At 37.0% G+C, this 17212-nt stretch overlaps 1 protein-coding gene across 1 annotated transcript in view; it reads left to right on the top strand.

Moving 5' to 3' along the window:
- LOC124289033 (muscle calcium channel subunit alpha-1-like) overlaps positions 1–17212 on the top strand; it is a 126285-nt gene that overhangs the window by 92390 nt on the left and 16683 nt on the right. Inside the window, 14 exon segments of the mRNA XM_046725629.1 lie at positions 301–502; positions 1041–1199; positions 2550–2660; positions 3956–4039; positions 6062–6070; positions 9490–9534; positions 10809–10931; positions 11672–11737; positions 12930–13021; positions 13799–13985; positions 14325–14452; positions 15391–15487; positions 16093–16236; positions 16238–16298. Coding sequence (XP_046581585.1) covers positions 301–502; positions 1041–1199; positions 2550–2660; positions 3956–4039; positions 6062–6070; positions 9490–9534; positions 10809–10931; positions 11672–11737; positions 12930–13021; positions 13799–13985; positions 14325–14452; positions 15391–15487; positions 16093–16236; positions 16238–16298 — 1508 coding nt within the window.

Raw genomic sequence — 17212 nt, forward strand, 5'->3', positions numbered from 1 at the left:
GTGAACAGAGGCTATGTGTCATGGAGTTTTACCACTATATTTGGCAAAGATGGTTCCCTACATTGTCACACATCATAAAGGCCTGAGGCGCTAGAAGGTCAATAGTCATATGAAACACCACCAGGTACCCATTTTCTGCTGGGTGAACAGAGGCAATATGGTTTGGATTGGTACCCCCTATGTTTGGTCAAGAGGGTTCCCTACATTGTTACACATCATACAGACATGACACATCTTGTAATATCTTCATGCACGTAAAGGCGAGCTGAACAAAGCTTACATACTGTGTCTGTTTTCCAGCCTGCTGTACTTGTCCATAGATTCCAATGAGGAGTCTCGTGGTCCGATACATAGTAACCGGCCAATGGTGGCCATCTTCTACTTCATCTTCATCATCGTCATTGCGTTCTTCATGGTCAACATCTTTGTGGGTTTTGTCATCGTCACCTTCCAGAATGAGGGAGAACAGGAGTACAAGAACTGCGAGCTGGACAAAAATCAGGTTCAGTTTTCAGCAAATAGAATTATTTGTTTTTATCAGTTGTTCAAATTCAGGGTCACAGTGACGACAAGGTTGATATAATAACTAAGGCAAAAAAGCAGTGAAAATTATTTAAATGGGTCACTGATGGGTCAGTCTCAAACAAATCCATGTATCTGCTCATCATTTCTAATGGATAACAAATGATTAATTCAGTCTATCAAGCCTCTGTGCAGTCAAATGGAATTGCTTATAATATCTAAACCAGGTTTACATTTGTACTTAGATCAGCCTTATCGAAAGTAATATCAAATTATGTGAAGATAAACGCCTAGTTGTTTTGTTTAATTCAGGTTCTAATGAATCAACTCTGAGACGAGTTGAAGTTAGCATGTGTTGGATTTTTCAGAGTATATCTAAAAAATGAAAATATCACTGTTGCGAAATCCATGTCAGTTCTTTTATTTGAATATGAAAAAAACCCATACCTTTTTTGTGAATAAATAGTTACACCCAGAGGAATTCATGAACTTAACTGGATGTAACTTTGTCATTACAGCGTAAATGTATAGAGTTTGCCCTAAAAGCAAAGCCGATGCGACGCTACATCCCCAAGGCAAGATGGCAGTATAAGATCTGGTGGTTTGTCACATCGAAGGCCTTTGAGTACGGCATCTTTGCCCTTATTATGATCAACACTGTCACACTAGCCATGAAGGTGAGTATATGACTGATTGTAGTATATGCACCCTTAAATATTACCTTCATATTACCAGTACCACTATCAGTGTTATGATCTTTGTATATTATCCACAGTACCACCAGCAGTGTTATAACCTATGCATATTATCCACAGTACCACCAGCAGTGTTATAACCTACGTATATTATCCACAGTACCACCAGCAGTGTTATAACCTATGCATATTATCCACAGTACCACCAGCAGTGTTATAACCTATGTATATTATCCACAGTACCACCAGCAGTGTTATAACCTATGCATATTATCCACAGTACCACCAGCAGTGTTATAACCTATGCTATGTATCCACAGTTATCCACAGTACCACCACGTATAGTATTATACCTACAGCAGTGTTATAACCTATGCATGTTATCCACAGTACCACCAGCAGTGTTATAACCTATGTATATTATCCACAGTACCACCAGCAGTGTTATAACCTATGCATGTTATCCACAGTACCACCAGCAGTGTTATAACCTATGCATATTATCCACAGTACCACCAGCAGTGTTATAACCTACGTATATTATCCACAGTACCACCAGCAGTGTTATAACCTATGCATATTATCCACAGTACCACCAGCAGTGTTATAACCTATGTATATTATCCACAGTACCACAGCAGTGTTATAACCTATGTATGTTATCCACAGTACCACCAGCAGTGTTATAACCTATGTATATTATCCACAGTACCACCAGCAGTGTTATAACCTATGTATATTATCCACAGTACCACCAGCAGTGTTATAACCTATGTATGTTATCCACAGTACCACAGCAGTGTTATAATCCCTAGTGTTATAACTATGTTATTCCACAGTACCACCACAGCAGTGTTATAACCTATGATGTTATCCACAGTACCACCAGCAGTGTTATAACCTATGTATGTTATCCACAGTACCACAGCAGTGTTATAACCTATGTATGTCATCCACAGTACCACCAGCAGTGTTATAACTATGTGTATTGACCACATAACCACCCGCAGTGTTATAACCTACGTATATTATCCACAGTACCACAGCAGTGTTATAACCTATGATGTTATCCACAGTACCACCAGCAGTGTTATAACCTATGTATCTTATCCTTGGTACCACAGCAGTGTTATAACCTATGTATGTCATCCACAGTACCACCAGCAGTGTTATAACTATGTATATTGACCACATAACCACCCGCAGTGTTATAACCTATGTATATTATCCACAGTGCCACAGCAGTGTTATAACCTATGTATGTCATTAGTGTTATAACTATGTATATTATGTACCACCAGTAGTGTTATAACCTATGTATATTATCCACAGTACCACCAGCAGTCTCAGGAGTTTGTGAAGGCCCTGGACTATCTCAATATGATCTTCACAGGAGTATTCACAGTGGAGTTCCTCCTCAAACTAGCAGCCTTTAGGTTCAAGGTAACATATTTCAGTATCCGTGGCATGCCATATGGTGATTATTTACCATGCCATATGGTGATTATTTACCATACCATATGGTGATTATTTACCATGTCATATTGTGATTATTTATATTGCCATAAGGTGATTATTTACCATACCATATGGTGAATATTTACCATGCCATACAGCAATTATTCATCGTGCCATATGGTGATTACGATGTCACATTGTGATTTTCATGTCTTGTCATGAGGATTATTGTGTAATATCATGGTGAAAATGCCATTTAACTAGATACCGTATCGTATGATATATATATGAAATATATTTGGTGATAATTGAAGTCATGTTTGATATGTTATTCAGTGATTATCATTATGCTTAATTGATAAGTCATTTGGGCAATGTCATATGCTGAGTATTCATTGAAATGAAATTGGTGATTATTATGTCATATCATGATTTATCATAAGAATTTAGCATGTCATATGATTGAAAAGTCATTTCTGTGATTTTCATTTATCATATCATGATTGAACTGGCATTTGGTGATTATCATGTTTTGTCATGATTGAAATGTCATTTAAGGATTATCATGTCATATTCAGTAATCTAATTTAAGGACTTGTCATGTAACATCACAATTCAATTCATTTAAGAATCATTTCTCTTAGATAAAATGCCATATGGTGAATTTCATTATTGACATGTCATTTAAAATGTTCAAATCATAGCTGAAATTCTTTCAGATGATTATCATGTGTCATTTCATGAGTGAAATGTCATTTGTGATTATCATATTCTGAATGACATGTTATTAAGTGATTATCATATCATGATTGAAATGTTATTTGGTGATTAACATGTGTCATGATTAAATTATCATTTTTTGATTAACATATGTCATGATTAAACTATCATTTGTGATTAACATATGTCATGATTAAATTATCATTTTTTGATTAACATATGTCATGATTAAAATATCATTTAGTGATTAACATGTGTCATGATTAAAATATCATTTGGTGATTAACATGTGTCATGATTAAATTATCATTTTGTGATTACCATGTGTCATGATTGAAGTTTCATTTGGTGATTAACATATCATTAATGAATTAAATATCTTTTTGTGATTATCATATCATGAATGAATTAAATGACATTTGGTGATTATCATAATAAGTGATTATCATATCATATCATGATTTAAATGTCATTTGGTGATAAACATATGTCATATGAATGAAATATCATTTATTGATTGTCTAATCTGTGGTGCAATATATTTAAACCTACTGTTTCAGAATTATTTTGGAGATGCTTGGAATGTGTTTGACTTCATCATTGTACTCGGTAGCTTTATTGACATCATTTACACTGAAGTGAATGTAAGTAGTCTCAATTCCTTCCCCTCCATTGTTGACTATCTCTTTTGATGTCTTTGTACAGGAAAGAGAAAGTGAGATCAACGCAGACGAGTGCATGATTTTTTACACAACGCCTTCTGATTATTGATTTCCATCTTCAGACTTTGGAATGACTAAGCATGATGCCATGTTGGAATGAATTGCCAATATTTCTTGAGATTAGTTTTGTGGCAGTCTGGTTGAACACCGCCACAGTTGCTGATGCAGGATGGGTGTGTTTGTTATGGGGCAGTTGAACAGAGGTCAAGGACAACCAATCAGGTTCAAGATAAATCACACTGTCTAGTCAACAGTCGATTGTTTACGGACCACAAACATATAGCTGGAATAATGCTGAAATGTGACCAGACCAGCGAACAAACAAACAAGCACTGAGTGAATTTGTAAAATTTCATAATCATTTTGCAATAATCCAGCAAATATTTTAGAGGACACTTAAGGTTATGTTTGACCCATTTTTAATCATGTGGGGGTTTATGTCATAGCTTTAGTGTAATATATCGTCCAGAACTGGTTTCCAGGGGAGATGTTGCTTGGGTGAGGTCAATCTCCATCACAATGCTTTGCAGACTGTCAGTGAATGTGACATCATAATCAAATGACATCACTAGTATCTCTGCCACGTGAGCTGGTTAGCTGTGCATTCATACTGAGGACACTGGCTACAGCTGTTAACAAACTGAAGACGTTGGAATGAAGTTGGAAGCTTGAATGACTTTGGATGACAAATAGATTATCAGCCATGCATCATTTGATGCCACATACATCAGTGCTCTTGGATTAAAGATTAAAACTCCTCAGCAAACTTCAGAGTTTTAAAGCTTTGTTGATTCTTGATTATTTGATTTAAGATTCAGGCGAGATTTTATATATAACAGTAGCAAGAATTCTTGCGGAACAGAAGAGTGAAGACAGAGAAATATATCAGTACCTTGTTTTTCTGGTGTCTGATTGGCTGCCTGGCACATGTGTATTGTTACCATAGCAACCACACCTGACCTTATTCCATGACTGCCGGCTGGTGGTTCAACAAGACTGGCAGTGTTTGCCAAGATTGCTCCCAAACACGAGTGATAGCATTGGCCTGTATGTCATCTCAAGCCTCTGTTGGAATGATTTGTAGTTTGACTCCTATTTGAAGTGCCTGAAACCTAACTGCACTTGAAACCTGACTTTCTCTTTGTGTTGAAACATGAAATGTCTCTGGGCATGCATCCTTTGTACACTGTACTAACAATGGCTGCCGGACTTAATATAAATGAATTGCAAGTAACGTCTAGAAATATCATGGCTATGTTTCTACCACACTGGGACTTGTAGTAGATTCAAAGCACATACATGTATATTTCATATCTTAGAGTTATCATTTATAAATATATAAATCATGTGACGTAGATATCAAACATAAAATAGGTGTTGGAGCAGCATCATATCACCTCATTTCATTCATGATTATATTCCAGGAATTGGATGTAGGATAATATTTGATTTATGAATTTAAACATGAATTTTTCCACAGTGAACAGAATAGTCTGTCAGTCAATGTTCCGTTGATTGATGTTTGAACCAAATCCATATGAATCCAGAATTTGTGGATTACCGAGTGCAAAGTTTGAGTGGTGCCTGCATAGGGAATCTTGCTGGTTACGCCTAGGGAATGTTGCCATGGAAACGGAAAGGAATTCATAGAGTAGATTTATCTGCATTGCAACATGTTTTTAGTTTCTTAGAATGACTGCAAGGGATCCTCATGGTTGCCGAACCAATTATGTTTTTGTTCACTCATTTTACAAACTGAAATGTTTTATTTAAGTTTTGTTTGGTTTTCTTATGAAATAATTGACTGTGATTATCCCAAGACCTTCTATTTTTGTTTCCTTGTTATTTTCATATATGATTTCCTTATCACCTATAACCTTTCATTTCACATGGAATGATTTTAAATCAAATTTTATTCTTTCGCTGCTCTTCACTAACCAACAGAGAGCAGAGGTTTGTCACATTTCCTCTTTTAACCAGTACTTACCTGTTTGCTGCATGTTCCCCATAGTAAACCCAGCATGAAGAGACTCGAGTGAACAACCAGGATTAATCGATGTTCAACTCTTTTGAGGAATGAATATGGTTCCATTTGACATAAAACTCTATTTTAAACTTGATATGTGTCTAAGACGGAATTCATGGAAATTGTACTTTTGTTGTATTAAGGCTTAATGTACTGCCTTGTCTCCTGGTTGAAACCTCTGGGCCTGGTTCATACAGCTTTTGCATGCCCGGTATATCCCTGCTACAGGTTCAGACCACAGTTCAGACCTCATGATATAGTAGTGCCTGAACACCCCTTTGTAGACCAAGAAGCAAGTCGGAAATCACCCTTGTTAGCTCCAAGGTCAACACGGGAACACTTCAGAATCCTTCCTGGAGAAGTATTGCACTTCCTGGAAGACTGTTGGAATGCAGCATCCAGGAAATATACAGCGTCCGTTCCAAACCTTTCTCTTAAAGAAACCATTCCCCATTCTACTCACCTTCAATCCCCTCAAAAGTCAGTTCCCAAAACACTGAAGACCTTGAAAACAGCACACCTCTTTTGGAACTCATCGTAAAAACATCACCCATAAGTATTATTCAGTGCAATGCCTTGAAAATTTGCACTCATTTTGGAAACTTCTTCTCCAGAACACTACCAATATTATGTTACTAAATGGTAAATCTTGGAAATGTCACATGTTTTTGGAATCTCCACCTCTACCCTCAATCTGGATATATTTTTTACTCACTGCTAATCCATGGAATGCAATACCCTTTTCAGAAACGCCTGGTTTGAAACATATCAAATTCTGCACATTTGAACTCATCCTACACAATATACCATGATATGTGCCCAGATTAACCCACTCCAGAAATGCCGACCCAACAAAAATATTCTCCTGCACATGGCTGTCCTAAGGTTACCCACCCAAGGACACGTCAATCCCCACAGACAAAACTCTGCCAGGAATAACACTCTGTTGACAACCCAACTTTCATGGAGAAACTGTTTCTAATTTTGAACAATAACATTTCAGCCTTACCCTCACTGGAACACTGGATATCTTCAAGTTTTTAAGACCTTGGCGAAAAAGAATCCTTGAAATATCACCCCCTACTCGATAAACAGTGGTGCAACACTCCTGTTTTCCACACTAATGCAACCTCAGTTTTATTTGTACTTTGCTAAGGCCCTTTTGAAAACAATTTATCTTCATTCATTTATAGATCATATCCATTCTAGTTTGAGACAATTACCCATGCCCCTTTTGACCTCCGACTTTGCCAACTCTAAACTGGTCTCACCTCTGAGGTTTAGTATGCAGATTGGGATATCTCATGATGGACTACTCTGAAATCTCTGCAGTTTTACGTTCACTGTGGTCAATGGTTTGTGAGTTAAGCTGTGTAAAATGACTTCTCCCTATAGTTTCTGTATCTAGATCATCATACATTTGGGCATGGACGTACACTGTGAACATTGTAGCATTTTGTACTTTTGTATCATGTCCAGATCATCGGTTCTCATCTGTATTTAGTTAGGTTCGTGTTATTTGTCCAGCAGTACTGTCACATGTCCAGAGTGTCTGAGGCCTGGTTCCCTGTGTTGGATAGTCCTAGAAGAGTTGCCACAGCACAGACTTAGATACAGGACTGCATATGCCCTAGGTTACAGTGCTGGGCCCCATTTCACAAAGCGATCGTAGCGCTACGACTGTCGTAAGTCTATGTTAGGGTATGGGAGTTACGATCACCTTAGCTACGATCATTTTGTGGAACGGGGCCCTGAGCTAATTTAGCAGACAGCTTAGCTGTAGGTAGAAGAAAGTCTCTGACGGCTTGTGCTTGGTAGAGAGTGGCTATATATTATCTTAGTGTCAACAAGAAGAAGATTTATGAAAACATATTTAACTACTAGTAGAAACGTGTTTAAATCTTTATTTCCGATTTGAGTTTTTGTTTTCAGGAAAGACAGAGTATGGTTGTATATAACTAGCAGTGATAAACATTTAACATACTAACATTTTTTTTCCAACTGAAGTGTTGTCAGTTTCTGTGATAAAAAAGTTAATTTCACGAAGAGTCCTTGATAAAGAAAATCCAAGGAAGAGAATGTTTTTAGAGTTGATAGAAGTGTGTTTCTGCACAAATTTAGATGTTAAGTGCTTGTCAGTGTTTAAGTGAAATAGTTTGATTTTAAAAAACAATTTAGTCTTTCTAGAATTGTTTTTTCTTAACTAAACCTTTTTTTTTTCAGTTGTGTGTTATTTTGGATATTTAACAAACATGTATCTCTAGATGTTACAAATAACAAATAGTTTGTTTAATTTAGAAATAAGTATCGTTGGGTTACAAATGTAAGGTTAAACCATTGTTTCACTAATACTGTATCTGAAGAAACTAATAGGAAAAATATATCCAATTAATCAAATCCTCTAGTAAAAGGTTGGTCAAGACAGTGACCACAATGTCATGTTTGTTTATGTTGCGTCTTATTGTCACTGAATGTTTAACAATACAAACTGTTATCATCATTTGTCTGAATGTATTGTTTGATTTTGATTTTGTTTAACCTTGGGAATATGTACAATGAGTTGTTTTATATTTTGTGAATGGTTTATGAGGAATGACTTAGTGGAATGCACTGCACTTGAATGTTACTGCACGTAGATTTCGTTTTTCGTAAAAGTATAACATAGGGATGTTTATCAGCTCACCCTCACCTGGCCCAAAGGGTTTAGGTGAGCTGTGGCATAGCGTGTTGTCCACCATCTGTTGCCCTGTCCTCATCTTGTAGAGTACTTGTCAAACTGTGCGGAACTGTTGTGCACAAGTAACTGGACAGGGGAGTGCTATATTTGGTAGCCATCTTTGATTTTAAACTAGACTGGGAGCAGTTTTATAAGGATCTTCTTGCAATTGTTCAAATTTGCATTGGAGGTCTATAAATGTTTCTGATTGGAGCCAGGAATAGATTAGTCATCAGATGGCCAAGGTCCTGTAATTGTATCAGCATTATTGATGCCCAGTAATTACTATTGAGCCAAGTGTGCTGACGTCAGATTAATCTTGAGACATTTAGTCATTTTTCTAACTGAACTAAACACATAGGGCCAATTTTACATATATTCAGTCTGTTTTTTCAAAGTCAAGAAACTGATTGCCCATACATTTTTTTTCGGATACACTCTCAGCAAAATTACTTTAGCTTCTTGATTGTTTCCCAAATGGAACCTGATTTGTTATGACTGAGTTTGGCTACCTAGTTATCGCGACCTGCGTGTCCTCAGCTCTGTATCTGCAGTACATTTCTGTTGGATAATGATGGTCTGTTTAGGTGAGCTACAGAACCTCTTGGTTCTTTTCTTTTTATTGAATAGTATCAACGTGAGTGTAATGTAACAGGCGACGTCTGCCGGTATGTGGTGAGTCTATTTATCGATCAGACGCATAAACTGTGCCCATCCCTCATTACGGAACACACACAAAACTGAAACAGATTTAACAGGAGGAATTAACTTAAATTAAAGTCATTGTGTATATGAGAGACATGTTTTTTTAAATACTAGGGTAATTTTAAAGATATGTTTGTAATTTTAAAGAAATATTATTTATTATTAAATTTCAAAGACACATTTTTATTTTGGAAATGAGCCTGAGGGATGGGTTCACTTTTTGCACTGATGTCAAGTGTCAATTTCTACAGGTCTCTCAATCTTACTCTAAATGTGATACTTTGCATTAAGTAGCATCTGCATGCAATTCACATGATACTTTGATTGATTGGAGGTAAGAGTCAGACCTGGACTGCAGCAATATGCCTTGGCCTGATGCTGGTCGGACTCTCTCTGCATCTTCTCTCTCTAAAGCAACAGGCTTTGTTTATCCTAAGCATGAACATTCCACACATCTCTATGATACAAACCAGCTCTGTACGTCACTCTGTTATCAGTTCCTTTCCTGAATGACAATGAATGCTTATACTGTCATCAACCACACAATTATTTTCAAAGTTTTGAATTCATTTCATGCTTTGTCATTTGAAAATAGGATTTACTGAATGAACAATGAGATATTTGAAATTTCTAGAGGAATATTTAAAATGTTTTGGATGTTGAAATATAACATAAATGGATTATGGGTGAAAAATGTTCCCCAAATGATTTCCACATATCCTGGTAAGTTTATGTGAGTCCAAACAGGTTCTCTTTATGTTTCACACACTTTGACACTGAACTGTTTCACATGAATTTCAAAATTCCAAAACAATCGACTGAATCACACTTCTCAGATTCTGCTTCACAAGTATCGTCAACTCTCTTGTTACTCACAGCTGGTGCAATAAATTAAATATTTTTGATAATTACTCCAATAATTTAAAGCATAACTTGATAAAACAAAATTATACAAACAGCTACATACATCTTGTAGGGTGGAGATCAGACTTCTATAACCGACTAAAATAATGTTGTCAGACTTTTTGAAGATAGAAAAGGAAAATAGTGTAGTATTTTAACCAAAAGAATTAAGACATGAAGTCCTGAGGATAAGACGTCAAGTCTGCACAGGAAACAAGTGACAATTCTAATGCAGCAAAGAAGATGTACTATGAAGGTCAGTGATTTCTACAAGACATGCTGTAGGTCTCAGACTATAGATTTAAAGTCAGAATGTCTGACATGAAGTTGATTTATTGCAGCCTGGCAAGACGATCATCAGTATCAACTTCTTTCGTCTGTTCCGAGTCATGAGGCTTGTGAAGCTGCTTAGTCGAGGAGAAGGCATACGAACACTCCTCTGGACGTTCATAAAATCATTCCAGGTAGGTTAATCATATACAATGTCATTGCTGCAAAATAACCTTTCTGAGTCATTTGGTGAAACAGATTTCTTTTGCCATCCAATGTGGCAAAGTAGTGTCAAAATAATGTGAATGTATCACTTATGTCCAGTGATGGACACCAAGTGTCTACCAAGAATGATCGATGGTAGTACCTGCCTTTGACACCAAGTGTCTACCAAAAACGATATTCTGCCTGACTGATAGTACCTGCCTTTGACACCAGGTTTCTACCAAAAACGATATTCTGTCTGACTGGTAGCACCAGCCATCAACACCAGGTTTCCACCAAAAATGATATTCTGTCTGACTGGTAACACCAGCCATCAACACCAGGTTTCTACCAAAAACGATATTCTGTCTGACTGGTAGCACTTGCCATTGTAAAGAAATGTTTAATGAGTATAAGGGTCAGCATCCTACCAAAACTGTGTCCTATGAGTGATTGGACAATGAATTAAATTCTTTTTAGAAGAAAGAATATTTGCTGTTTTGATCATGATTATATGTCTGGATAGATGAAATTAATATAAATATAGAAGTTTTCCGTTTAGCCACATATGAGACTTCTAAGCTTCTATTGCAAATCAAGTAATGTTTTGGGACGTGCAAACAACCTCTTTTAGCTATTATTATAAATCATTTGATGTAGACAAATAACTTATCGTTGCATTTTGCTTGGTGATTTCCTTGGTAGTAATTTCTGTTTTCTTTCATTCCAGGCTCTTCCATATGTAGCGTTACTTATTGTGATGCTGTTTTTTATCTATGCAGTAATTGGAATGCAGGTAAACTATACAGATTGACACCCAGTTTTGGGTGTTTTATAATAAGTGTTAATGATATAAGGTATCATCCCATAGATGACTCTCACCTTGACAGGGTCTTTCATAATGTAGAAGGGCTTCGTGGGCATTATGGGATTCAAAAATATTATGACTGCTTCATTAGATTGCAGATATATGTGACTCTCCTGGTTGTAATATTGGAGAATTACTTATATCAGACTGCAATTTGATGTGAAATGGGGTTTAATGTCATGAACAGGATTGTTGCACCTGTCCATGCCGAGGTGTGTAGCTGCTTGTAATACGACTAATTCTGGCTTTACAGCACCAGCCGACTGAGCTAAAAGCGCTCCAGTTTACTTGGCCAGAAATTGATTTCCCAGAGCTATCTAGTCCTTGTCCTTTTCCCTTAGTGGTGTCCCCTGCTGTAGAACTAAACTCGCTTGCTATTCCCTTAGTGATGAGTGATGGTCAGGATAATAACAAGTACCATCTCTTTATGTGTCTGGCCCCCTACCGTAAGACGAACTTTACCAGAAAAAAAAAATGATATACAGTTTGATGACGGTTTACGTTCGGATTATATATCTTCTCTAAATTATTTTAATTACATCTGTGATTAACGTAAACCATATGGGGCAATATGAACGTCGCATTTCTACTACCAACGTAAGTTTAGATCAGTACATCCAGATGAAGCTGAGTAGTCAAGCTACATTCCACGATTGCATTGTGGGAATGTAAACATTGCGAACGTTACCGTGTCGCTGAAAACTTGTTAGTCGAATTGAGACATTTTAACCGTCGGAAAACATAAACGTAATGTTTCCACCAGTGATGTTAGCTGCGTGAAGCAACTGCAAACCAAGAAATGGGATGTAACTGAGAAGTTTATTGTAGGAGGCTGTACGAGGCGATGACAACTGACATGCATCATGATGTCGCTTACATTGTGACATAATGCAAAATTGTTCGATTGCTAGGGGGCAGACTAGAATGGCGCAGTGACGCCAATACATTGTGACGTAATGCAAAAAGTGCACATTATCGTCTGATAAAGTATTGTCGGCACCTTGATCTTTCACCGAAGCATCGTAGAATTGTTATTGTTGTATCATATTTTTCAAAATGAATCAATATGTGTTTTAGTTGTTGGAAATGCTTGATGAAACTGATCCCCATGTTGTTGCAGGTGTTTGGTAAGATACGACTAGATGATGAGACAGAAATCCACAGGAATAACAACTTCCAAACTTTTCCGCACGCAGTGCTGGTGCTCTTTAGGTAAGCATGGCATCCATATTGTTGTCATGGTTGTTTCCCTACATCATGAGTGAGTGAGTGACTGAATATAGTTTCACGCCACTTACAGCATACTTCATGTTCATCATCTTAATGTCTTCTACTGAATAAGTTCATATCACTTTCTTCATCAAGAAACTGTAAAAGAAATCTGTCAGGCTGCCTGAATTGTATTTTCAAAAACTTGACCATCATGGTTGGTTTGTTGTTTAATTAACGCGGCACTCGGCAATAATCCAGCTATATGGCGGCGGTCTTTAATAATGAAGTGTGGACCAGACAATCTAGTGATTAATATCATGAGCATCGTTCCATGCAATTGAGGTACTATGATAAGTGTCAACCAAGCCAGTGAGCCTGACCACCCGATCCTGTTAATCACGTTTTACGACAAGCATGGGTTACTATAGACCAATTCTAACCCGGATCTTCATGGGTTGACCATCATGGACAAAAGCATCATTCTCAGTCAGTGAAGGATGGGGGTATTTTAAAGTCAGTGAAGGATGGGGGTATTTTAAAGTCAGTGAAGGATGGGGGTATTTTAAAGTCAGTGAAGGATGGGGGTATTTTAAAGTCAGTGAAGGATGGGGTATTTTAAAGTCAGTGAAGGATGGGGATATTTTAAAGTCAGTGAAGGATGGGGGTATTTTAAAGTCAGTGAAGGATGGGGGTATTTTAAAGTCAGTTCTTCCGTAGATCGTATTTGCTAATGGTAGAGGAAGATAGCAAGATGCTAACCGACTGGTGTTGTTACAGATCTGCTACAGGAGAGGCATGGCAGAACATAATGCTGGACTGTGTGAACAGACCTGGTGTACGGTGTGACAGAATGGCTGACCCCAACCTGGGCGCCAGCAACAACACGAATCATGAAGAAAGCATTTGTGGAAACAACTTCGCTTTTATCTACTTCATCTCATTTTACATTCTTTGTTCATTTCTGGTTAGTGTTTGCGTAACTTAATTCATTTTTACCTCCAGGCTCAAAAATTATGTTTCATGTTGTATTTATATTTTTACAAACTTTTTCAGATATGACGTTAAAAATAAATTACTTTAAATATATGAAAATAATGCCTGACACAGTCATCATGGAAATACATGAAGTTCAAACAGTTTGACACCAACATTTAGAGGATTAAACAATGATTAGCCAAGACTTGATTTTGTCATAGTTGCCATGATACACTTGAAATATTGCTGACTGTGCCAGAAAACAACATTCTCTAATTATCTGGTCTACTCATCAGTTTTGGAGTTCATGTGTTGTATATTATTACAGATTATTAACCTGTTTGTGGCTGTTATTATGGACAACTTTGACTATCTGACTCGTGATTGGTCAATCCTTGGTCCGCATCATCTTGACGAGTTTGTTCGACTTTGGTCAGAATATGACCCAGAAGCAAAGTAAGTAGAGTTCATGGTTTCGTTTAAAGCTTAATGGTGTAAGTTTAGTAGCATCATTGAGTATTGTCTTGTTTTTATTAATTTATCATTTGACATTTCAAGTCTTTTCATGTAATTTCAAATATTTTCCTAAATTCAGTTATGTTGGCATAATGTCACCCGTTCTCATTATTTATTTTGTTAATGTATGTTTTTTAAATTTTGACAAGTATTTAGATATGTTTGTGTAGTTACAAGTTTATTTTGGAAAATCCATTTTAAATAAAAATAAATCATGTATCTGATTTAGTTTTGGTTTCAGTTAGATTTAATTTTTTTACTTTGATTGTTTTCTCATATTTGCAGTTGTTTCATCCATCCATCAAGTACAAAAATTGAATTGCAACATAATGAAATATTAATTATGTAATACATCTGAATAACCAAATTTGAAGTTAAGTGAGTTGAATAATTGAAACTAAAGAAAATCAAAATTACAGGGAAAGATACTTTTTAGAGACAATTATATAACAATGCTCTATGAAACCTTATTTAAAAACACTATATAATGCTACCAGAGTCCCTCCATTTGATTCTTTTACTTAGCACAAAACTGTATACTATACCGCTCTTCGCGATACCGCAGGTTAATTTGAGGCTCCCATATAAAGAAAGTTGCCCAGCGATCACACATCATCACGTCATGGGACATGGCATCATAATGTCTTTATCATAAAGACATGCCATCCACCCGGTACTTACGATGTTTGCTGTGATGCACTACGCCGCGTATTTGGATTTTTACCTTTTGATAAAAAGGTTCAAATCGCAATCAATATAATAATGTTTACCAAACCTTAATTATTTGATTTACGTTAATATCTGCATACATTTTGTTACATAGCTCAGGGGAACATCTTTTAAAGGCCGACTGTGACTGTTGTAAATTGTTGTTTCAGAGGTCGTATCAAACATTTAGATGTTGTAACCTTGCTGAGGAAGATCTCACCACCACTTGGCTTTGGCAAACTATGTCCACACAGGGTAGCCTGCAAGGTCAGTAATATATTAGTGTGTGCCAACCAGAGCTGACCCGTGAAGATCCAGGTTAGATTATTGATCTTCAGTAACCCATGCTTGTTGTAAGAGGCGACTAACGGGATCGGGTGGTCAGGCTCGCTGACTTGGTTGACACATGTCATCGGTTCCCAATTGCGTAGAGCGATGTCCATGCTGTTGATCATGTGAATGTCTGGTTCAGACTAGATTATTTACAGACCGCCACCATATAGCTGGAATATTGCTGAGTGCGATGTAAAACCTAATTCACTCACTCACTCATGCTAACCAGAGCTACAACGTACACAAAATCAGTTTGTTACTGCTTCTTTGGTATGCACACCTGTTGTCATTATTTAAACCATTGTGATGATGTCATGCTATTGTTGTTTAGCCAGATCACTTACCAATTTGAATTTGCATTTTTGACTATATATTTAGTATGCTACAACAAATGATATTATGTTTTTTACTAGGAATTAAATGTGTTTTGCATATGTGTATTTTTTTTTGCGTTTCAGTTTGTTTGTTTTTTAAAGGAAACAATCCATAAACCTATCCATAAATAATGAAATTTAAATATTTTGATGCTGTCCTTGCAGAGACTAGTCAGCATGAACATGCCACTAAACAGTGATGGTACGGTGATGTTCAACGCAACGCTGTTTGCACTGGTGCGGACGTCGCTGAAGATCAAGGTGGAGGGCAACATCGACACAGCAAATGAAGAGCTCAGAGCTGTTATCAAAAAAAATATGGAAGAGGACAAGTCCTAAACTTCTTGATCAAGTCGTCCCACCAGCTGGCAGTAGGTTTTTTCTGGTTTTATCGTCGAAACTTCTTCCTTCCTTCTCTCATCTCAGTCAAGACAAGGGGAGGTAACTCATTTGTCGAGGCGGTAGGTTAGACTGGAGATGAAATTCCTTATTGGAGATAAGAGGACATAAGACCAGATAGGATATACAGTTATACCTATGTTGGCTTCTATTGCCATATACATACTATTGCTCTTGCAAAAATATATCATTTATCAAATGCTCTGGCATTCTTAGCCGTGAATTTTGGTCAAGTGGCCTTGAATAAATCTTCTGCTTTACGGTATACCTTCGTAGCAGGCAATGACTTTTATGAGTAAAGTGAAAATGGAACCTGGTGAGTTTTGGTGAGACAGATGACTGACAGGTTTTCAAGTCTAGTGTTAACTAAATGTGGTAAATGAAAGCCTTACCATATTCAGAATTACAAGATGCTAAGCAACCACTCAAAATGGTATCAGTGAATACTTGGATACCATGAAGTTGGCAACAGTGGTGATCTTTGTTTTAATTTGTTAGTTTGTAGGTCATGTGGTAACTGACTGTCTGAGTTTGGTTTTACGCGGCTTTTAGCAATATTCCAGCTACATCACGACGGGGGAACACCAGAAATGGGCTTCACACGTTGTACCCATGTGGGGATTCGAACCCGGGTCTTCGGCGTGATGAGCCAACGCTTTAACCACTAGGCTACCCCACCGCCCCCCATGTGGTAACTGATGGCTTACCATATGGTTTGAGTATTGAAAGCAGATCCCTATCCACAAAATTCATGAAGGTGGTGATATTTACTATAATACAAAGATGCATCATGGGTGGTGGGGTAACATATAGGTCATACTTCATCTAGCCAAAGACGAGGATTGGAAATGTGTAGATACCATAGTAACAATAAATCCATATTTTT

This window comes from Haliotis rubra, unplaced genomic scaffold (assembly GCF_003918875.1).
Source record: "Haliotis rubra isolate DU_JTF1 unplaced genomic scaffold, ASM391887v1 Scf430, whole genome shotgun sequence".
NCBI lineage: Eukaryota > Metazoa > Mollusca > Gastropoda > Lepetellida > Haliotidae > Haliotis > Haliotis rubra.